At 48.8% G+C, this 22,524-nt stretch overlaps 1 protein-coding gene across 1 annotated transcript in view; it reads right to left on the bottom strand.

Moving 5' to 3' along the window:
- Positions 1-22,524, bottom strand: part of Adam19 (ADAM metallopeptidase domain 19) — an 87,045-nt gene that overhangs the window by 19,502 nt on the left and 45,019 nt on the right. Inside the window, exons 6-13 of the mRNA XM_057774711.1 lie at positions 16,553-16,745; positions 15,862-15,927; positions 11,422-11,493; positions 8,245-8,411; positions 6,571-6,655; positions 5,206-5,345; positions 2,577-2,754; positions 739-828 (exon numbers count right to left, since the gene is read on the bottom strand). Coding sequence (XP_057630694.1) covers positions 739-828; positions 2,577-2,754; positions 5,206-5,345; positions 6,571-6,655; positions 8,245-8,411; positions 11,422-11,493; positions 15,862-15,927; positions 16,553-16,745 — 991 coding nt within the window. The remainder of the gene's footprint in view (positions 1-738; positions 829-2,576; positions 2,755-5,205; positions 5,346-6,570; positions 6,656-8,244; positions 8,412-11,421; positions 11,494-15,861; positions 15,928-16,552; positions 16,746-22,524) is intronic.

Here is a 22,524-nt window from a genome sequence, read left to right as displayed (position 1 = left end):
CTCTCTCTCTCTCTCTCTGTCTCTCTCTCTCTCCTTTCCCATCCTCGCAATGCTGGGGTTGAACCCAGGGCCCTGAGCACGAAAGCACAGGGTTGGAGAATATTATTTTAAGATGTGTTACATTTGTTTATAACTGTGGATCATTTAGTTAATGATGCAAAAATATGCTGTATTCTTTTATGTTGCATTTGTTTAACTTAGTGAAGCTGTGTTACTTTGCCTGTCTAAAACACCGGACGGTCTAATAAAGTGCTGAACGGCCAATAGCTGGGCAGGAGAAAGGAAAAGTGGAGCTGGCAGACAGAGAGAATAAAACGGGGGAGAAATCTCGGAGCAGAGGACGAAGGAGCGAGAAAAGGAAGGGCCAGCCACCCAGTCACACGGCCAGACATGGAATAAGAAGGAAAGAAAAGATATACAAAAATAGAGAAAGGTAAAAGCCCAGAGGCAAAAGGTAGATGGGGTTAGTGAAGAAAAACTGGCAAGAAACAAGCCATGCTAAGGCCAGGCATTTATAAATAATAATAAGTCTCCATGTGTATTTATTTGAGAGCTGGGAGGCGCACCCCCCCCCAAGAGTCAAAAGAGGGGGAAAAAAAAAAACCACCAACAGCACAGATTCTACCACGGGCTATTCTCCCAATCCCTGCATCTAGACCTTTTAATGCAGGCTGAAATAGAATCATCACCCACTAGCCTGTCATCTCAGAGCCCGAGGCAGGGGGAGAGGGCACTTACCTTACACTGGTGACAGCAGGCCCCATGGGCACACTCGGCCCCTTCCTTCAGAGTGCAGTTGGAGGCATTGCAGCAAGGGTTTTTACATTCCTAGGAAGGCAACAACAGATAGCTTTTGGCCTCTGCAGCAGCAGGGCAAGAGTCAGAGTCCAGCAGGGGGCGCCCTTGCCACCTCCAGCCCCAGCCTGCCTGCCCTGCCCTGCCCTGTTTTTTGCTCCCTAGAACATCACTTGGCAGGATTTTATGAAGGTAATGAGTATTTGCCAGAGGAGACACAGGTGCACCATCCTTAGAGAAACCACAGCTTAGATGGGGCTGTGTGGTAGATGGGACTATTCTCAGTAGGTATTATATCCTCTAATTATGAGGTCACACTGAGCCTGCAAAATCCTCCCATCGGCACCGTTCCTAACAGAGCTCCCTCTCTGCTGAAGGTCCAGGGCGGATCCTTGCTTTTAGTCCATGGTTCTCAGTCTTTCACTAGTGCCTTTACTCTGAAAGTTACAGGGTTATGTTTTAAAAACAAGGCCAGAAAATGGCCCGGGCGGGGGGTGGGGGGGGGACTCGCTGCCAAGCCTGACAGCCTGAGTTTGATCCCTGGGCTCCACATGGTGAAAGGTACGGGCCACCAACTGTCACGCCCACCTTGGCCAGCAAGGATGACACGACCACCGGAGCTCTTCTCACTGCAGTTTTATTCAGGACCTTTTGACAATTGTAAAATCTCTCTCTCTCTCTCTCTCTCTCTCTCTCTCTCTCTCTCTCTCTCTCTCTCTCTCTCTCTCTCTCTCTCTCTCTCTCTCTTTCCTCTCTCTCTCTCCAGGCAAACCTCTCCCAGCCCTTAAGTAGGCATGGGCTGCTAAACTCAGATTGCCAGGTGGGCACTGCCCATAGGTCCACGCATATGCAAGCAGCTGACAGTCATTGCGTGATAATAGCATAAGTCATGCCTAGTTGATATTAGGAGTTGATTATCACAGAGAGCACTCACTTTCGGGATCGCGGAGGGCGGGAGCCAGCACCATCAGGTGCGACTCCACGCAGCTCTCTACATTGCCATCAGGTGTGGCTTCATGCAGCTCGCTACAGAAAGCAACTCTCTGGTGTTATTCTCTGACCTACATACGCATGCACACACACATGTGCACACACACAAAATAAATGCATGTAGAAAAACCAAAAGAATGTCTCGACATAGAGACCATACTGACACCTCAAGTATCACAGCCACAATATCACTTACTGTTCACCAGCTGTCAAGCAAGGGTTAACATTTTCTCATCCTTCAAAAAACAGAGGCGAAGCAATCTAGTTCTGCTTTTTTTTTTTTCAGAGAAACATGTTTCTGATAAAAATGACAGAGCTAGGGGGTGTGTGCTCCACACTCATTCCGAAGGAGGAAAGACCCATCCATAAGAGTTCTGCTTCTCCTTCCTTGGCTTCCCTTTCCCCGCTTCTCTTCTCCAGGCTAAACCGTGACCGTGCGAGCTTGTCATCTTTAGGCTTCTCACCGTGCTCATCTTTGTGAGCGTCACGCGCTCCTCTGGCTGTGTAAATTCAGGCCTCCAGAGTAAACTCGGGGCAGCTGGAGGGCCAAAGACACCACCTGGGGCTCCTCTGGGGAGGTCTGTGGCTTGAGCCGTTGCCCACAGAGGCAGAGGCCGGAGAGATCATCCACCTAGAGACTGCCTACATCTTACACACAAACGGTCCGTGGTTGCCATGTGTAGGAAATGCTGGCAACTAGGAAGTGATCTGGCACATTGTCCTTCCGATGGCCTGAAGCTCTGACAACAAAGCAGGGTCTCCCCTCTCTCTAGCCAGGCCCCCACGCTCACCTCCTCCTCCCCACAGTCGCACTCTTCGCCGTCTTCCAGGTACCCGTTGCCACACCGCCGGCCTCCGTACAGCGTCCGCGTGTCTGGCATGTTCGAGAGACACATCCCGCCTCCTGACTGCAGGTACCTGTCCAGCTCCCTCCTGTTGCACCAACTGAAGACTTTGGGGAAAGGGTGCCTGTCGGAGAACAAGGGGGCATGAGCTCGCCATTCTGCCACCCAGGAAGCTAACTCCACCTAAATAAAAGCCCTACCCATGCCTTCTGCCCCAGGACACTCGTCAACTCATGAACTTAGAGTTCTTTTATCCTGAATCACGAAATGATCAGCATGCCATGTGGTTACATTTTTCTTTTTACAAATGAAAAATGGAAGTTGAGAAACAGAACAGCAATATCCATCCTTCCCACCAGGGAACTACAGTAAGTAAAGGACAATAAGTACATTAAGACAGGTTTCCACACTGAGAGCCGAACAGAACACCAGCCAGCTCAATGCCAGGTGGGTATCTATTTTCTCACGACAAAAACCAGAACCAGAAAGCCCGAGATCACGGGTTTCATTTACTCATGGGCTAAAGGGCTGATCTCTGTTCTCCAGATAAGCAAATCCCATTGGCCAATACATATATGTGAGCTCTCCACCACCAGAGTACATACAAAAGCTCCCAAGTCACCTGCTGCTATGGAACAAACCTAAAGTGCAGCAGGTCCCTTATCTGCAGCTTTGCTGGCCATGGTTTTGGTTACCCATAGTCAACAGTGATCAGAAAATATTAAATAGAAACTTCTGGAAATGGACACGTCCTAAGCGTGAAGTAACTTCTATTATCGTCACTGTTTTAAATGGCCTAGTTTGAGTTCATGGTTTTAACCTCTTACCGTGCCTGCTTTGTAAATTAAAATCATCGTAGGCATGAGTAGGAAAATCACACAAGTGCACACACAGAACAAGCTATAAATATGGAGAAACTGCTATGTCACCACATGGCTCTCTGGACAGAGGCCCCAGTAAGGCTGCCCTTCATTCTCACCAATTAAAGGTTAAACACTGAAGGCTTCCTCCAGTACGACAGTATGCCCCAAGGAACTCGCTATTCATCATTAACCTACAATGTGTGAATAACCTAAAAACACATGAGAGTCGTAATGAATATAACTGTCAGCCATTTGTCTACTGCTGCAGTTCTGTAGGTTGTGACCCCTTTGGGGTCAGACATCAGATAGCCTGCATATCAGATATTTACGTTATGATTCATAACAGTAGCAACATTACAATTATAAAGTAGCAATAAAAGAATTGTATGTTTGGGGGTTTCCACAACATGAGGAACTGTATTAAAGGGTCGCAGCATTAGGAAGGTTGAGGGCCACTGCACTACTGGGATTGGCTAAGAAAGGGGTGGACTTCACGATGAACTCAAAGGAATTTGAATATGCCCGTGGAGTTGTAACCCACACGTCCCCATCATCCTTTCGGGGTCACAGCAGCCAAGAAGTGGGGAGTAAACACTAATGCTGCAAACAAGAAAGCTGCATTGAACCTCCTTTCTCTAGAAAGCATAAGCAGACCCCAGTGGTTTGGAATGGAGGAAGAAAATAAGAATTCTACCACAATGCCTTCTGGGGAGTGGCCTGAGTTCTGAAGAACGCCATGGTGTATGCCGAAAACAGACATGAGAAGAAGCTATGGTGTAGAGAATCTGCTGCAGACTCAGTAGCCTTGCTCATATTCTCCATGGGTTCCCTGAGGAATGGGTGGCTGGCTCCCTTCTCCTCTTGTTCTGTACACTACAGAGTTCCCAAAGAGGCCTGGGATCCAGCAACACTGACCGCGATGGCATGGAAGGACCAAGCGTTGTGGTTCTGATCAAAATAGGGTCTCATGAAGCTTCCTATGGTGGTTTGAAAGAAAATGGCCCCTAAAGGAGTGTCACTAATAGGAGGTATGGCCTTGTTGGAGGAAGTGTGTCTCTGTGGGGGTGGGCTTTAAGGTCTCTTTTGCTCAAGCTTCTCTTAGCGTAACTGTCAGTCCACTTCCTGTTGCCTGCAAGATGTAGGACTCTCAGCTCCACGGTCTACCGGTACACCACCGTGCTTCCCTGGTGGATGATGGACTGAACCTCTGAAACTGTAATGAGCCAACCCCAATCAATAAGAGTTGCCATGGTCATGGTGTCTCTTCACAGCAATGAAAACCTTAACTAAGACAGTTCCTGAAGAACTGGGCATACGGGTGTGGTAGCACATACTTAAAGCCCCAGACATTGGATGACCAGGGTGGGCAGAGTGCTTACATTCACAAGTTGAAGATCAGATTGGGCAAGACACTCTCTCATGTGCACTCAAAAAAAAAAAAAAAAAAAAAAAAAAAAGGTGTGTTGAGGCCAATTTTATTACTGAAAACTGAAAACTATAGCAAACTAACTCAGTCTAGTGATCAACCAGCACCAACCTGCTTGGAGGAACTTAGTGTCCCACAACACATTTGCCTACTTCATCTAAATGTCTTCATCAACAGTTTAAAATTTTCACTGGGGCCATCTAGGAGGACTACTTGGGTCACACTGACCTGGTATCTCTCACCTCACTCTTCCCCTCCCCCAACATCACCCTTCTGGTTGACTCACCCAGTGGCAGCTGCCATGATGCACCCGCCATCGGCTGCGCTGGCAGAACAGCAATGTGCAGAATCATGGCTCATGCCAAAGTTGTGGCCAATCTCATGGGCCACCGTGGAAGCCACGCCAATGGCATTCTCGGAGTGGTCCTGTTCAGAGAAGAGTTCAATTCAAGGTCAGGGTTTTATTCCTGTTCTGCCTACCCTGTCCCCATTTGGTTTCGTTTTGAGACAGAGTTTCTCTGTGTAGACCTGACTTTCCTGGCACTCACTCTGTAGACCAGGCTGACCTCGAACTCAGAGATCATCCTGCCTCTGCCTTCTAAGTGCTGGGATTAAAGGTTTGCACACCTTTTCGTTACCTGAGCCTGATAGCTCCCACTGATTGCCCTAATGTTGAGCACACTGGCTCTCTCTCTAAAACTTGCTATTAATGAGTCTAAAGCCACTGTCTTCACCAGGAAATCACATGTTCAAAAGACTGTTTCCTGTGTTCTTTTAAGTTGCAGACTGTGAATGCCCTGTTGATACCTGGAACAGCACCCTGAGTTGAGCAGTACCGACATTTGGTTCACTGTTTTCTGAGAGCACCCCATGTACAACCTGGCACAGTGTGAGACCTTAATCATCAAAACAAAAAAAACTTTTAAAAAAACCATAAAGAACAGAGCTTGGCATAACATGAGTAGAGAGCTATCGCACTGATACAAACCTATAGAGAGGCTGAGGCAGGAGGGCCATTTGAGCCCAGGCTGTTTGGGCCCACCTCAACAAAAACCAACCAGGAGAACAAAAGCAGCAAAAAGGGTATTTATACCAGGCAAGGTGGTGCAGGCCTTTAGTCCTAGCACCTAGCGTTGGAATCAGGAAGAACCGAACTTCAAGGTCACCTTCTGCTAGATAGCAAGACTGAGGCCAGCCTGGTCTACCCAGTGACTTCCAGATCAGCCACAACTGTATAGCCAAACAAGCAAAACAAACCCCCTACTCTCGCTGAGTCAGAATTTCAAAAGACAGACATTTCCTAACTGTGACTCTTGAGAAAGGTGTTCATTTCACAACGCAATACCCGAGGACTCAAGACCTGGACTAGAAATACTTCCGCCTCTGTCCTCTTCCCCAGGTCCCTACTCTCACTCCTCCAGTCCCTGATATGGAATAGTACACGAGAGATCTAGAGGTCTGTCTGTTTATACAAGTGCTTAAAAGCCAATATAATCTAGGATGAATGAAAATTTAGCATCCTTGGGACCTGATAACTTCATTGGAAACATTTGCTCTTTTTAATGCGCTTTAAGTCGGTTTTTCAAGCTGGCCTCCTGTCTTGAGAGTCACTGTCCCCGTGTGCAGTACCAGTGTATGGTCTGAGCCTCACCATGCTGACACCTCCAGACTGGTACACAGAGCACATGGCCATGAGTGGCGCCAGGCCAATGGTAGTACCTTGAAAGGACCTGCCCCTGCAGGAAGAAAAAAGATAGGGATTTCAGGTGAGGGCTGAGAGAGTTGTTCCCCTGGGACAGGCTGCCCCACTGTGCACTGACCCCATTGACATTCCCAGATTATTCCCAAAGGGATGAGTCTGGTAACCAGCCAACTGGACAACTTTTAGGGTACCACACCTCTTATTTCCTCTCAGTCACTCCCTCAGGAGCACAGAAGAAAGGTCACTTTGCCCTCACAATGTGCCCAAAGACTCCGAAAGGAAGAAGGCAGGGCCTGACCAGCTGTGCCCCATTCCTGGTTCACAAAGAGAGGTCAGAGGCAGGAGTACAGGGAAAGGGTGGGGCACAGGCTGTGGTGCCCCAGTGAATCATGTTCACGTCCACCGGTGACCAGGGGCCCAGGACACCGGTGGCATGTGTCATAGGGGCAAAAGCTGGGAAGTTGGGAAGCAGCTGTGGAGTTGATGTTTCAGTCCTCAAATCACACACGGACCAAGGAAACAGCTGCATCTCTCTGGGAGCCTCACAAACCACAGCTGGGAGAGGCCTGAGCTGCTTCCGCCTCTGCTCTTCAGTGACGGTCCTAACATGTCAGCAGCTTCAGTCCCCCCCACCCCCAGTTTAACATGTCCCTCTCTCTGTTGCACCCGAGCAGAGCAGGCAAGGAGGAATAAATGGATGTCTGCTGAACGCCTGCTTCCTAGATTCACTAGACAGTGAATGAAGCCCCACTTGTCATTTTACAAACTAACACTCAGTTCTGGAGAAGCCTACTGTAAACAGATTCAAGGTGTTCTAGAGTTCAGGCCAAATGTCTCCGTAAACAAAGACTCGCTCAGTGAGTGGACGGTCCTCAAGTGACCACTCAGGTTTTAGGGACAAGTAAATATTGGCAATCCCAGTTGCTATGAGAGGGTAAATTAAGGTATCGGGGTTGGAATGACTGTTGACTCGGCTGTGTTCAGGGAAAGAAGCAGAAGCTCATTATCTACGGGTGTTTTGGTGTGGCCGCCTCAAATTACCCTGGAAGGCCAACATTGGTATATCCCGACCCCCCTGGAGGGGCTGTATTCTGTTCTCTCAGAGGCAGTTGAAAACTCAACACAGTCCTTGGCCAGCGCTTCCTCCCACCAAGCCTTCCCATGAGGGTCCTACAGGCTGCCACTTGGCCCTCCCCAGGCACTCAGCCCTGAGACATTTGGAGAAGCATGAGAAGGAGCTGGGGACCTGCACCCTGCGGTGGTGGTGGTGGGGGCAGCTGATTGTCTAGAAGAACGTTTGTGGCAGGCTGTTAGCTGTGACCAGGAGTCATTCACTGCCCTAGTAGACAGTCACGAGCCTCAGCTCATTATGGGTGCAGCTCATTTTCTCACATGGGTGGGAAACACGTCAGAGGACTGTTATCATTCTTAGACTTTTTAACATTTTCGCAAGGCGTGCTGGGTCTGAAAAATGCCTGGTTAATTAGGCAGGGAGCAAGGGAGCTCTTGCACAACTGATTCACCCCCTGGGGAAAGACTGGGTGAACTTCGTACCCCATGGCCGGCAGAGTACCCCTTCTGCAGCCAAAGCTGATGCACCACCACCAGAAAAGGCCTACTCACGTGATGAGCTGTGCATTGTCGTGGCTTTTCTGGGCAAGCAGCTTGCGCCTCCAACTAAGAAAGGACCAAAGGGTAGAGTACGGGTTCTCGGAGACTTCACACTTATCCCCGTGTGTCCACACCTCCAAGCCCACGAGAGCAATCCGGATGTTCAGGGATCGGTAAAACTGCCAAGACACAGAAGGGCCAGGTCCTCTCACTGCCCAGACTAGGAGCTCAGAGCACAGCCATTAGGGTCAGTCTTCTGCCACTGGGGTCACTCTCCTGCCACTGGGGTCACTCTCCTGCCACTGGGGTCACTCTCCTGCCACTGGCTCCAGGAAGAAGCAAGTGAGATCTTCAGAGAGATGCGTTCTGGTGCCCAAACTGGAGTATCTTGCTTAGGAAACACTGAGGTAAGAAGAGAAAGGAGGGGAAAAACCCCACCCATCAAGGAGTTCTTTAATGATCTGACCTTGGTGCTACTGAGTCAGTGACTGTGTATGTTATATGTACATGTGTCCTGTGTGTGTACATGTGCCCTGTGTGTGTGCATGTGCCCTGTGTGTGTGCATGTGCCCTGTGTGTGCGCATGTACACGTGGAGCCCAAAGGTCGGTGCTGGGCCTTCTGCCATTACTCTCCCCACATCATTGAGACAGGGTCTCTCACTAAACAAGGAGCTCATTGATTCAGTCTGGCTGGCTTGTGAGGTCCATGGAGAAACCTGTCTCTATCCCCTAACTCCCCCACCAGCTACACGGTTACAGGCGCAATGCCACCATGGGTGCTGGGACAGCAGCTCCTTATGCCTGCCTAGCAGGCACTTTATATACCACGCCAAAAACAACAGGGAAAAAAAAAAACTCTCGTGTACACAGAGGCCACAAAAGGACAGATTACATCAATCAAAAGGGGGGCGGGTGTCCTCAGCTAAAAATAATAACTGGGGCACCACTGTGTATCAGGCACTTTTCATGAGCAAGGCAAGGACTCGGGCTTAGAGAAGTTAAGAAATTTGCCCAACGTCTCAGCAGGAAGACTCTGGAGCCAGGATGAACTGAGATCATACCCTCAGGGCCCTTGTGACCATCTGCTGCTAGAGAGCTGGGATCATATAGCACACAATCTATATACTATATATACTATACTACACTATACATACACACACATACATCTCGATCCTTCACTTGCCCCTAAGGGACTGCAGCCGGGATGGGCTCCTGATTGCATCTTGTGCCATGTCAATCATTACAGAAAGCCCAAAGCATCTGGATTTGCCTCACTAAGGAGTGTTTTAGGGAAGTGAACTTGGCTTTGCTTACAGTTCAGGGAAAAGGCTGTAGACTGGGCTCCTGATTCAGCACATGGGTGTCTCCCTTCCAGTTTTAGTGCCATAACGTTCAATCCCAGGAGCTGGCTCAGCAAGTTGCAGAGGCGCTCGCTCCTGTGCCTCACCCTCCAGGGAGCAATTAACCTCGTGTGCTGGGAGGGAAGTTAGAGGCATCTACGCATGGACCATCCAGCAAGGAGCCAGGCTTCCTCCAGCACCTGTGGTCTGCAGCTACTTCTGTCCCACAGCTTTCACTTTGGTTGTTGATGCTTTGGGTTCGTTTGTTTGATGTGTTTACCAACATACCACTTCCATTTTCCATCAGTGCCTAGAGGTAGGTTCTCATCACCCAGTACAGGAGGAAAATTCCTAAAGCCAGACAGCTAGCCGGCCAAGCCCTCCAGCTCCCTGGCCTCCAGGACAATGGCTGATACACAGGTGGCAGAATGATCAGCTTCCTGTATTCTCCCCTCCACCTCCCGGGGAAAACACACTTTCCCAGATGTTAAGTGTTTGGTTGTGGGATCATTGAGATGCCATTGCTGCTGAGGTCGGAGCTGGATCTAGGCCCCTACTATGCCCCTAGAATCTTTTCCTCTAGGAAAGGCCAGTGTTTGACTTTCACCTGTTACATGCCAGCGGCCTGCTTCCACAGCTGAGGAGGACGAGGGAGTGGGGGTGGGGGGAGGTGGAGTACAAGGCTGAGAACTTCTCCTTTAATGACTTCACAGTGACCAAATTTGCATTTTTCAGCCCTGAATGTTTAAAACTTTTATGGGTCAACGGCTGAGCCGTCTCTCCAGGCCAGCGGCTGGGACCCAGAACTTCGAGCAGGTCAAGAGTTTTAAGCCTTCAAGTTCTACAGTGTCCTGAAATGGTTATCAGAGCCTCAGAGAGATCTGTGATCCAAGAGCTGAGACTGTAGGTCAGTGGCAGAGCACTTGCCTTGGATGCATGAAGCCCTAGGTTCAATCATCGATACCGCCCCTTCTCCAGCCCTTGAAAGGAGGCACGTGACCAAAGTGCACACCGAGGTCTACTTTCTAAAGTCCACACTGTTAGCCTGTGAAGAGGAGCTCTCACGGCCATGTTCCCTTCTCTGTGCTCTTGGGATGGAAATTGCTTCTACATAGACAGGTCTGAGATTGTCCTGTTCAGTGCAGCTCAAAGCTCTGCTAATTTCCTAAGTGCATGTTCTCAACAATCCTGACCACAGAAACAGCCATTTGTAGTCTTCCCAGAAGAGGGGATCCTCAGACTGTTTCACATATCGGCCCTAGACAGACAGCACCCTGACTTTTAAAGGTTCTATGTACCTTCTGGGCCTGACCCACTTCAACCCCTCCTAAGTCAAAGGAATGCTGGGCTTTCACCTAGAAGGAACTCTGACACACATCCTCAAAGCCTTCCTAAATTAGGCTCTTCCTTGCCCAAAGCTCCTCAAGAGCCACTTCAGATATGAGGAAGGTTAGAGGGACAGAGCCGTGGGTCTGGCTGCTGTTTACTGCCGCTGACCTCTCCGTAGGCAGGGGCATAAGATCTCATTCTTACAGATTCCACCAGAAAACCATAAAAATAACTGAAAGCCACTGAGTGAAGCCAATGCTTGTACTTTATAAATTAAAACAAAGCAAAACAACACCCCAAACACCCATACAAACCGACAAAACCCAAACACTCAACCCAAAGAAATTGCTTTCCAGTCAGGGTTCTGCCGTGCTCCCCTCCCCAGCAGCTGTGGCACCGAGCACCCCTTCAAGGACCTGCTGGGGGTGCCCAATTCAGGAGTTCAGGGAGGTGTGACCTCCTGTCCTGCAGACCGTCTCAGGTGCCACTACCTCCCCCAGAAAGCACACCTGGTCTCACCTTATCAACATAGTTGGCGATCTCCATGAGCTTGTGTTTGGTGGCATCCTGGTCACGCCGATTCTTCTGAAACTAAATGAGACAAACAGAACCAGGTGAGACCCTCTCACAGCTCTCATCCAAGGACTGTTCTGGGACCCGTATGTGCTCTTACCCTCCTGTCTTTGGCGTGCAAGCATTTTTAGGCCATGGTGCTTCCCACAGTTCACCAAGGGTAGGACCTGACAGAGATCCCGCTTGGCACCTCCATCACCAAGCTCGAGACAGCACAGGGGCGGACCCAGTTATCGTCCTGTAGCCCTTCAAGTAAGTCCTGTTTTCCTGTACTTTAAGTTACAAGGCCTCTGGCTAACTGCTTAGTTGGAAGAGGGACTGACTGGTCTCTTGCTTTGTTCATCACCCCACTAGGACGCCACCTTCCTACATCTTACAGAGCTTTCCTGCATGTGGTCAGTTAACCCTAATCTAATGGTTGCTGAATGACGCTATGGATATGCTGTTGTGCTTAGCACAAAGTGGGGATACAAATGTTACATGGTGACCCCAAGACTACAGGAGCTTCCACTACAATGGGGAGAGAGCCAGAAATAAGTACAATGACAGATCCCAGAGGTACGCGATTGAAAAGAGCTAAGAAACCTGCTGAGAACTTGCACAGAATAACTGCAGAGGAGGGCCATGCCAATGTCACACAGAGGGTGCCGCCAACAGGACCACGTGGCATCAGCAGACAGGTGCTGCCTTGCATGCCATTCCAACTGGCAGTGCCTTCTGTAGTGTCTGTGAAGTTAGACATTGATAATCAAGCACAGGAGAGAAGATTGTGCTGTACTCGATTAGAATGTCTGCCTCGAGTCCCAAAAGGAGGTTTCCTATTTACCACTTCTGTCTGAAAAGGACAAACCTCTGTCTTTTGCCTTCAATAATGAAGTAAGAAAATCATCAGGATGTAAAGATAAAAAATTGAAAATTGTGACCTCCCCCCACCCCAGATGATGGACGTCCCTGTTTACTGCTGTTCTTACACAGGGTCTGGATACCCAGTGATTCACTGTAGCTAGCTACTGTGTATGCTCAGCCTCAAGCTCTCCCATGTTTCCTCCCTCCTGCTCCACCAGAATACCCAAAGAAGAAAAAGAACAAACCGCTAAATAAAATACCCTCAAGTGTTTGTTGGGCAAGGGCTGTGTCCCAGCCCTCATACAGAGAAAGGCACCACTTGCTTTTCTCTTGTAGATTCTAGGCAATTCCTTGACTTCCTTGGAACTGTCACTCACCAGAAGAGACACCGCTATCCTTACCTCCTACAGAGTTAAATACTAGGACCCTATTGCACAGACCTTTGTGGAATGTTTAATCTAGAAGTTTCCATTAGGAAGACTTCCCGGCTGCTAAACTGGCCCTGTGGCAGAGTATTTCCATTCATTTAGTAAATATTTATTAGAATGCAGCAATGAGATTTCAGGCTTCCAGATAATTTAATCCTGTCCTCAAACAGTAAGGCCCAATAAGGCCACCATAGTTAAGGCAGTGTATCACGTTTCCCAGAAGATTCTGGAGCAGGGTTTGGTAAGCTTACTCTGTAAAGCAACGCAGAGTAAACATTTTTCATTCAGCATGGTGGACCACCTGGTTGGGGACCATAACTACCCAGTTCCGCTTGGTGGACCACAACTACCCAGTTCCGCTTGGCGGACTGCAACCTCCCAGTTCTGCCTTGGGGGCTTAGAAACTTCCAGGCTACCATAAACCAAAGGTTGTGGCTCGCCTCCAGTATACTACTCATAGAAACATGTGGTAGGTTCACATGGCCATGGCTAGGGTTTACAACCCCTGATCATGAGAAAAATGTGTCTCAGTGTTAGACTTTCTGGGACAGTGTGTGAGCCTTTCCCACATGCCTCACAGCCTGCTGGTACCACCAAGTCCCTTAAAGGTCTCTGTCTACAGCCCTTCTTTCCCCTTCTCTGATATGAACCAGACTCTTTGCTCTAACATTCTATTTCACTTGATGAATGAGCAAATGCCCAGAATCACCCAAAGAGCCCTCTTACACTCCGCACACCTATGGAATGGATACGGTCAGAAGCTTCACCTAGAACTAGGCAGAGAGACGCTACTGGCTCACTATTGTGGACAGCTCTCTAGACACGAATACCACAGCCTCAATTCTCGGCACTTGCTTTCCCACCCAGAGACCCCGTTCACTGCTGTGAATTCAGAGCCCAGAGGAGAAGGCTGCTGTGCATCCTTCCCTTCATTTATCTTCCCATAGTCTCAGATTAACTGCCAGGAATACATGTCTGCCTGCCGATTCTGGGGCTCGCAAATCTTGCCTGGCCTATTGCACCCCAACACGAATCATTCAAAGCCTTACAGCTGAGAGTTGTTCATGACCCTGAGAACTGAGAAAGCCCCTCGCCTACCAGGAAGTTAAGAGTCACAGCCCTTAGCAAAGGGGGTACAGATGCCTATGCTGCTGATGCTTAAGGTGCACCCTTCTGCAACAATAAGATTCTCTGGACGGCCCCACAGTCATGAAGGCACCTTCTAGCAGACACGTTTCCTCCCTGGCTTGCTGTGAGTCTAGACATCAGGAGGCTGAAGGCTCACCATCTTCACCTTCTGTGCCTGCTGGAGACTCACATGCAGTGGTTTATAAAACCCTGCAACAAAGACCCACTGGGCAAAAGGAGTAATCCTCCTCCTTTTAACTGGGACAGTGGGGTTTCTAGGTGCAGGACCTTTATCTGATCAAAGGATCTTGCATCTTGGGAAAAAATGGTCAAAGACCTCTGTTTCAGATGACACTGGATGCAAGGCTTAACTAGAGAACCATCCTGGGGGAAGGTGCTTCGCTTTCTCCCAGCAACTTTCAGGATACAGAGTGGTAAAGGTGATGGTGTGGGACAGGGCTGAGTAGAGGGCCTGGTTGGTCTTAAAACCAGCCTTTGCCACTGCATTCCCATCCTCACAGCACTCTGAGAGAAAACAAAAACATGAGGACCCACCCACCCGTAGCTGCTGGGGGAAAAACAAAATAATGCCAATATCAGTTCAAAGGCTAAACTCTTCTGAAAGTGACCACAATGGTCCCTCCCTTGAAAGCCCTTCACCTCTGCCCAGTGAACTCCTCCCTTTCTTTAAGGAGCTCAGGGGCCATCTCTTCCTACCTCTAAGCACTCAAAGGCAGCTCTCAAACTTGGGTTTGAACACTCCCTCCCAGCCCCCCGAAACTTCCCCTGATCCACACTGTGGGGCTGTGGAAAAGGCAAAGTCACCTAGGTTGAGGCCTCTGGGAAAGCCGTAGCCCCAAGTGGAGGGGACCTGAGACAGAGTGATGAGCTCCGCTTTCGTGGAAGACAGAAAGTTCTGGTTAACTGTTCAGCCAGGTCACAGAAGTCTGCTTGGCTGTGGTTGTAGCCCTGCATGATGTGGGACTTGAAGGAAAACTTGGTTAATGGAAATATGGGTGGTAGGGGCATGGTCCCTATACCATATTATGTCAGCTGTTGGAAGGAAACAGGACTCCTCTGATTTCGGGATAATTCTCTTTATATCTGAGCTGTCACCATCAACATTGCCACCTACCTCAGAGAGGCTTTCCCCAGTCCCCTGTGTGCATTCTAGGCATCGCCAAGGGACCATTTTAGTGGCTCTCGTGCTCTAGAACTACAAGGGTTTTGGGCTTCTGCTCTGAACTCCAGAATAAGGGGCGGCTCAGGCTGTAATCTCATGCCAAGCACTGTGCCGGCACATCATAGAAGAAGAATCAGGAAGTCACCCAAGAAAGTGAAACAAATGTTGGAGCCAGGTGTGTGGGTGTCTGTGAAACTTTAGGGCCTGTCCCATTTGAGGGATCTGAATTAAGGGGCTACCCTGCTCTGTTAGGCTGGTGGCTCCCAAGATCACCTGCTATGCATTAAAACTACCCCCAAAGTCTTATTAAAACATGGGTTGTGGGGTCCCACCCTGACAATCTGGGGTTGAAGGGATCTGGAGCAAGGCTCAGAGATTTGCATTTCTCACGGTTCCCAGGTGCCGCATACGCTGCGGCTCTGGGGACATTTGGGGAACACCAACATGAACATGAAAATAGATACATGTGAGAAAATAGCATCTGATAAGCCACAGGGGAACTTGCTACCTTTGTAAGACAGAGGTCTGCAAGATTCTCTGAAGAGCTACAGACCATCCTAAGAACAGATATCAGAACCCCCACTAAGTCACGCCCTTAGTGTCCACACTAAGCGCTTTCCTCAGCTTCTGATTATTGTTGATTTCTTTTTTCCTGACTGTTTAAAATGGCTGAAAGAGCCCTTGGCCAGATTTAAGGTCAAGTTTATACGATAAACCAGAAAAAGATGAGCGTGTCCACATCTCGGCAAAGCAGCCTCAAGAGAGAGGTTTTTCTGCTGAAACCCACGGCTGACCCCTTACCTCTGAGTAATCAGCCACCAGGTACAGTTCCACGTACTTCATGGACTGTAAGTCTTCCCGTTTCATCTAGGGAAGACACAGAAGCAGATCAGTGCCATAGAAACGGTTGACTCCAGCTCATCCCAAAAAGCTGCTGAGAAACCATGCTGGTTAATAACCTGTGACCTTCTTTTAACTTTAGGGGTTAGGAACAGTCCTGGCTGCAGCCCACCACCTCCATCTGCAACTGGTTATTGCTAGAGGGCTTTCTGAGCCATGGGATCTAATCTTATTTTCTCAAAAACCAAGAAGCCAAACTGGATAGTACAGGCAAAATCGAGGCCAACAACCCATGAGGGAACGTGCCGGCAGCTTAGTTCCCAAACAACCTTGAGACCACAGGCCTCTGTTTTCACTGTGAACAAAAACCATTTTGTACAGCAGATGAGGTGGCTGTTCCAAGAGCGGAAGTAGACATTTTTTTAACCTTATACAGTTTCAGAAATCAGCATCTCAGAGCATTCTATACACAGTGGTTCTCTTATGTTGGCATCTCACTAAACAATCCCAAGAAAGAAAGGGCGAGGGGCTTTTTCCTCTTTCTCACCAATCCTTCCTCAATTTAGAAGTACTTCTGGGGCCAAAGTAAGGGTGTACAGAGGGGACAAGCTCAGATCAGTCTGCCAGTTCCAGTGAGGACCTAAAAACTCACTCTGCGAGGTTGCTTTTTGGTCTGCTGTGTAAACTGAAGGGCCCAGTCCTTGGCGGTGGGCTCAGAGTGCTCGAACCCACAGTTCCCCGGGGGCAGCTTGAGATGTTCAGATCTGTAAATACGGTGTTGGCTGTCGTTGCCAGGGACAGGCTCGATGATGTAGCTGAGGTTACTTCTCACTATAACCAGTCCTCTGTGGATAAGAGAAGTGGAACAGAACTCTGGTCAGTGCCTATGGTTCTGGAAAAGTCTGTTGCATAGGTTCATATGCTAGATGGTTCTTCACTTTATAAGGGGCCATGAACCCTTCTGTGAAATAGGGCACGGAATCTCAGAGCACTTGGATCTCCCTGAACCATTACGGGGCTTTAGACTGTGACTCCTTAAAACCTCTAAATCTAGCATGACATATGACAACCATAAGTTAACACTTTAAAGACCCAGGAAAAAGCGATCAGAGAAAGCACAGAGGCCTGAGGCAAAGGTTACCGAGGTTCTAGATTTAGCTCTAAGGCTCAACAATCGCACACTCCCCAAGAAACATCTTGTGTCACCCTGAGCCTCAATTTCCTCATCGCTAAAATAAAAATGCTAACGTACTAACTCATCAGAGATCTTGAGTGATTAAATAAAGACAAGTGTCCTTGTGCCTGGAAGCTAAGTGGTACTTAACAGCCAGCATTCCTACCCATCCCAACTGTCCCATGCTAACGAGGCAGCTATCGCTCACTGGTGAGGAAATATCCTTAAATAAGATCATGTGACAATCTTTCACCCAGGACTGAACTCAAAGATGTGCGCTGAGTTATCTAATCTCTTCACTTACTGAGATTGCACGTGTTCTAATTATTGCCTAAACCCCACAGGATTCTTGCTGTTGGTATCCACAGGGTCCAGACTCCCAAGAAAACAAAACAAAAAAATCACAGACATCCCAGACTGTATATAAAATACTGTGTGATTAATGTATAGCCTATTCATGTCTTCCTAAATATTTTGTATCACCTCTAGATTCTTATAGTGCCAAATAAAATGTAAATGCTGAGGCTGGAGAGATGGTTCAGCAATTGAGAGCACTTGCTTCTTTTTTGGATTGGTCCGAGTACCCACGTCAGACAGTTCAGATTGCCTATTACTTCAGCTCCAGGGGACCTGGCTCTCTCTTGGTTTCTACAGGCCTTGCACACACATGATGCACATTCATATACTCAGGCACACACACATATATACATTAGATAAATAAATAATAAAACTTTTTTTTTTGTTTTTTGTTTTTCGAGTCAGGGTTTCTCTGTAGCTTTGGGACCTGTCCTGGAACTTGCTCTTCTAGACCAGGCTGGTCTCGAACTCACAGAGATCCACCTGTCTCTGCCTACAAAGTGTGCCACTGCCGCATGGCTGAAAACTTTTGAAATGAAAAAAAAATCCGTTAAAGATGTCATATTGTCTAACAAATAATGACAAGAAAAATATACATGTTCAAGAAAACATTTTTTCCCAAGAATATTTGATTCACTGTTGGTTGAATCTCCAGAAGTGGAACACACAGGCAAGGAGAAACAATGGTGTTCGTGGTTGTTGGGAAGACAGCCGTTCTAGCTATGCATCTGGCACCACGAGAGCTGTTGAGGATGGCAACATGAGCCAGTCACGGTGCCTGCTCTGCCGAAGAACAGAGTGAGCAGGGAGTAGTCACTGTGACTCAGGGCCTGTCATCAGCCCTGGCACACACCCATGGCTGAGATGCAGCTGCTTACAGGGCTGCCCTAAGGAAGCCTCTGGAGCTGTCTACATTCAGAGAGCACTTACTGCCCGTGGCTTCACAACAATCAATGGAGGCAGGGCAATGCCCACAGGACAGCTCTGTTATCTCATCTGTTAAGATCTATGATGTTCCAACTTTCCACTGTGATGTGGGAATGAAATAAGAGCAATGGTCTGCGAATTACGTGTCACGGGGCTAGTTATGTCTCCGTAAACCGTGTCTAAGGGTGGACGGGGCCCAAATGCCTTCTCTGCTATCTTATCTCCTAGGGAAAGGGTATCCTGCCACAGTCAGGCCAATCGGGCCGTGGCTAGTCACACTTCTGAAGTTCCTGGCATCATCAACCATGGTCAAGAGTAAATGTGTTATGACCTTTGAACCTACTCCCCAAACTGCCACTCTCTATCCAGAGAGAGAAGCCAAGTCATGGGTTCTTGACTCTGGGATAGATGAACCTGGACTGAATCCCCAGGATGCTGGCAGCATGTCACCTAGGCTCCCATCCCTTCGAGCACTCCAAACCAAAGGCATCCTCAGCTCAGCTCTGGCACCTGAGTGGCAGGGCTTCCCAATGTCCACCCGCCTCTGTCCTCCGGGGATGCATGGATGCCCACCCAGGTTCTGTCCTTCAGTGAGAGCTCATGACTCCCTCAGGAAAGACATCACAGACTCTAGTGGGCAGTAGACCTTTCCTGACCTTATCCCTCGCTGACCTCATGGCAGTACCAGGAAGCCTGTCAACTTCCTGGCTGCCTTCTGGCTGACACAGCAGCAGTCACCTGGCCTATGGTGAGATACCTAAGGCGTTCCCTTCACAGTGAGGATGGAGGGCAACGAGCGAGGGTCACAGCCACTTCCCCAACTCCACACAGGAAAGGGCAGAAACCAGGGCGACTTAGGCATCCTGTTTTCAGCTATCTCCGCATCCCAGCTGACCAGGGCCTCTCCCATCATTCCAGTTTCCTCTGAATGGCACAAACCAGCTGGTGCTGCCATGTGCACCAATATTACACCCAGTGAGTGGAAAGTTACCCACAAGAATCTGTGAAAGCATGAACACAGAGCCACAAGGTATAACGTTGATTTGCTGTGATATGAACAAGCCCTTGGCCAAAGGGTCAGAGGTCAACAGGAACTTGGCAGCAGGTTGGATAATAGTCATCATAGTGGCTATAATATTTTGAGCTTCTCTATGGGCCAGGCACCAAGCTGATGAACGTTTTATTTCTCATACCGACTTCTCTGACCCTTACAAATGTTATTTCCATGGTACAAAACAAAACAAAACAAAACAAAAAAAAACCTACGTTCAAAATTAACTGACCCACCGAAATTCACACAAGTAGTAAAGAGTTAAAACGGGGGTGAACCTCAGCATTCTGGTTCTACACCCCACAACCTTCACCCCAACCTCTTACTGTCTTTCATAAGAGCCCTAGAGAATGGTTCAGAGAGACACACATGCCCCGTGTGCATATGGCTATAGGTGATGGCACCGGCGACTCCCCTCTGATGTGAGACCAGGCAGAAAATGCAACTGGCTTTGTCTGTGGAATCCCAGTTCCTGTGAGAGGACAGGAAGCATTGGTCCCCCCTCCTCCTCAGACATTGTTTGCTGGGCGCTAACTAACCACATGCCCCACAGACTGTACATGTTAATCTCTCTTCATTCCATACCATGTTATAAGACTGGCAACATCATGAATCTCACTTTATCAATGAGGAGTCTGAGGCCCAGGAAATTAGAATCGGAAGCTTTCACCTGGGGCCAAGGACTTCATGGACACAGTCTGTTCCCTTGAGCTCTGTACATCTGCCTCCACTGGTAAGCTCTCCACCTGCTCAGAGATCCCAGAACCAGAGCTTCCAAACTATCTACTACTCTACAGAAGGTACCCAGGCTATCCCAGGAGACTCAGGCCCAAGAGTCTGTACTTAGTCCCACGGGCAAAGCTCTGAGACATGCAGAAATTTTGGTCAGGAGTCCACACTCTTGCCTATGTTTTCATGGTGCTTGAGCAACTGCCTCAAGAAGTAGGAAGTCTGAGCATCTCAAGCTTGGGACAACCGCTGAGGTTATCCCTTCCAGCAACAGGATTCAGCAGCCCCTTCCCTATCCCACCCCACTATGGCCCTTGGAGACTGACCCCAGGAAGGAGCAGGGACCTTCATGTAGGATTACTAAGAGCTGGAAAGGTGGTGTCACGTGCCTGGCACTGTCCAGCAGACTCCAGCTTTGTTGATGGGGACTCTCTCCTGCCACCAACCCACAAGTCACCTAGACACCACCCCCCTCCACAGTCACCCATCATTTAACCTAAGAGCCTCAGCTGATTCAATTTGCTAAATGTTAGCTCTGGCAGAGGCAGAGATCAAAAGTGGGACTGAGAACCCAAAAGGCAAAGGGCCAGAATGCTACTCTCTAACCTATTCCTCATCGTTAAGAGAATGAGAAACAAAATAAATCATAAAATAAGATCATATAGAGGAACCCAGGCAGGCCAGCCAGTCAGGAAATAATAGGTTCAGGCTTAACCCACAAATCACTGCAGGACTCACTCAAATACATCCTTCAAGACAGGAGAGAGGAGCCACTCCAGAAGCTGTCCATTAAACACAAGGTTGCACATCCACATCCCGTCATAGAGAGAGACCCTAAGAGGCAGCAGCCCTGCAGTCCTGCTCCCCATCACTCTCCCAACCTGCACCCACATGAATGGATCAGGAACTTCCAAGGCAGCACAGTCTGCTGGGACAAAGGCAGAGCACAAACAGCAGTGAACACAGAGTCAGGAAGGAGACATCCTGGATTAGGATCCTGGCCCTGCTGTCTCTCCCAGAGCAGCTGTGTTAACAGTCCAAAGGAATCAGACTGTGCTCACTGACAACCAGGGACCATTCTCCAAGAAAGCTAGGAGTCCTGGAAGCGTGTTGTGCAAACTAGATACAAAACATTTGGTTGGGAAGCCATTCAGCACGGAGTACCTGACGTGAGGCAGGACTGTTCTAGCCCCTGAGGACATAGCACTAGCCAACCAAAGATCTTGCTGTCAAGGAGATGGGGCTGATCACCTAACATGAACCCACCGATGGCATCAATATCTCTACTCCCATCTTACAGGGCAGAAAACTGAGACTTCAGGAGTGTATCAGCACCAACCGGGGCCAGTGAAATGACTAAACCGGTAAGGCTCTAGCTACACAAACCTGGGCTCAATCCTTGGAAGCCATGTTAAGATGGAAGGAGAGAATAGACTTCATGAAGTTATCCTCTGACCTCAGCATGAGCACCTCCCCGCACCACACACACACACTTATCATATACAATAGTAATAACTAAAGTCATTTTTAAAGGACTGTGCTAGTTGGCAGGCATGTATTCATGTGGGAAACATATGGAAGCAGAGGACAGCCTTGGGTGTTGTTCCTCTATGGTTGTCCATCTTGAATTTTTTAAAGACTAAATCTCTCCACGGCCTGGTGCTCACCAATTAAGCTATGCTAGCTGATCAGCCATTTGCAGCATCATACCCAGCTTTAAAAAAAAAAGTCGGTGCTGGGAATTGAACTCAGATCTTCGGACTTGTGTGACAAGTACTTTACCAACTGAGCCATCTCCCCAGCTCTAATTGCCAGCTTTTAGACTCAGAAGGGTCTGCCTCTGGAGTCCTTGTCACGGTGTAAGGGTCCTGTCATCTGAGGGCTTATTCCAGGATGAGGCAGGTGATCATCGTGCAGAGGAAAGTCATGGCTTTCGGGGGAGGACTTCTTCCTGCCCCATACTCTGCTCCTTCTCCTCAGAGTCCAGGGCTTCCCAAGATAAAGGGTACTTTTACGATTCTAGTCTACTCGAGTTTGAGAAGTGAAGAAATCCCAGGGTGGGTGGGGAAGTTGCTCAAGAGACACTGAGTGAGTTAACAGAAAGCCTGAGACAGATCCTAGGTTGCTCAGTTCCAGAGTCGTGGTTCTGGACTGAGGTCTTACCAACCCTGCTATCCACACCCTTCCCAAGCACTTAGCGAGCTATTAAGATAGAGTGAGGCCCAGGGGAAGGACCGGACCAGTCTGGCCAAGGTGAAGACAAGGGCAAAAGTAAGTGTGGAAGACAGAGCTGGTGGGGGTGTCACACCACCAGGAAGGGGAGTGGCGGAGCACACTCAGGGCCCAGGAATGGCAGTGCTGAATGCATTCCAGTCCATGGTGTGCA

This window comes from Chionomys nivalis, chromosome 7 (assembly GCF_950005125.1).
Source record: "Chionomys nivalis chromosome 7, mChiNiv1.1, whole genome shotgun sequence".
NCBI classification, from domain to species: domain Eukaryota; kingdom Metazoa; phylum Chordata; class Mammalia; order Rodentia; family Cricetidae; genus Chionomys; species Chionomys nivalis.
Note: the sequence above shows the minus strand (reverse complement) of the source record. Positions and strands in the feature narration are given on the sequence as shown.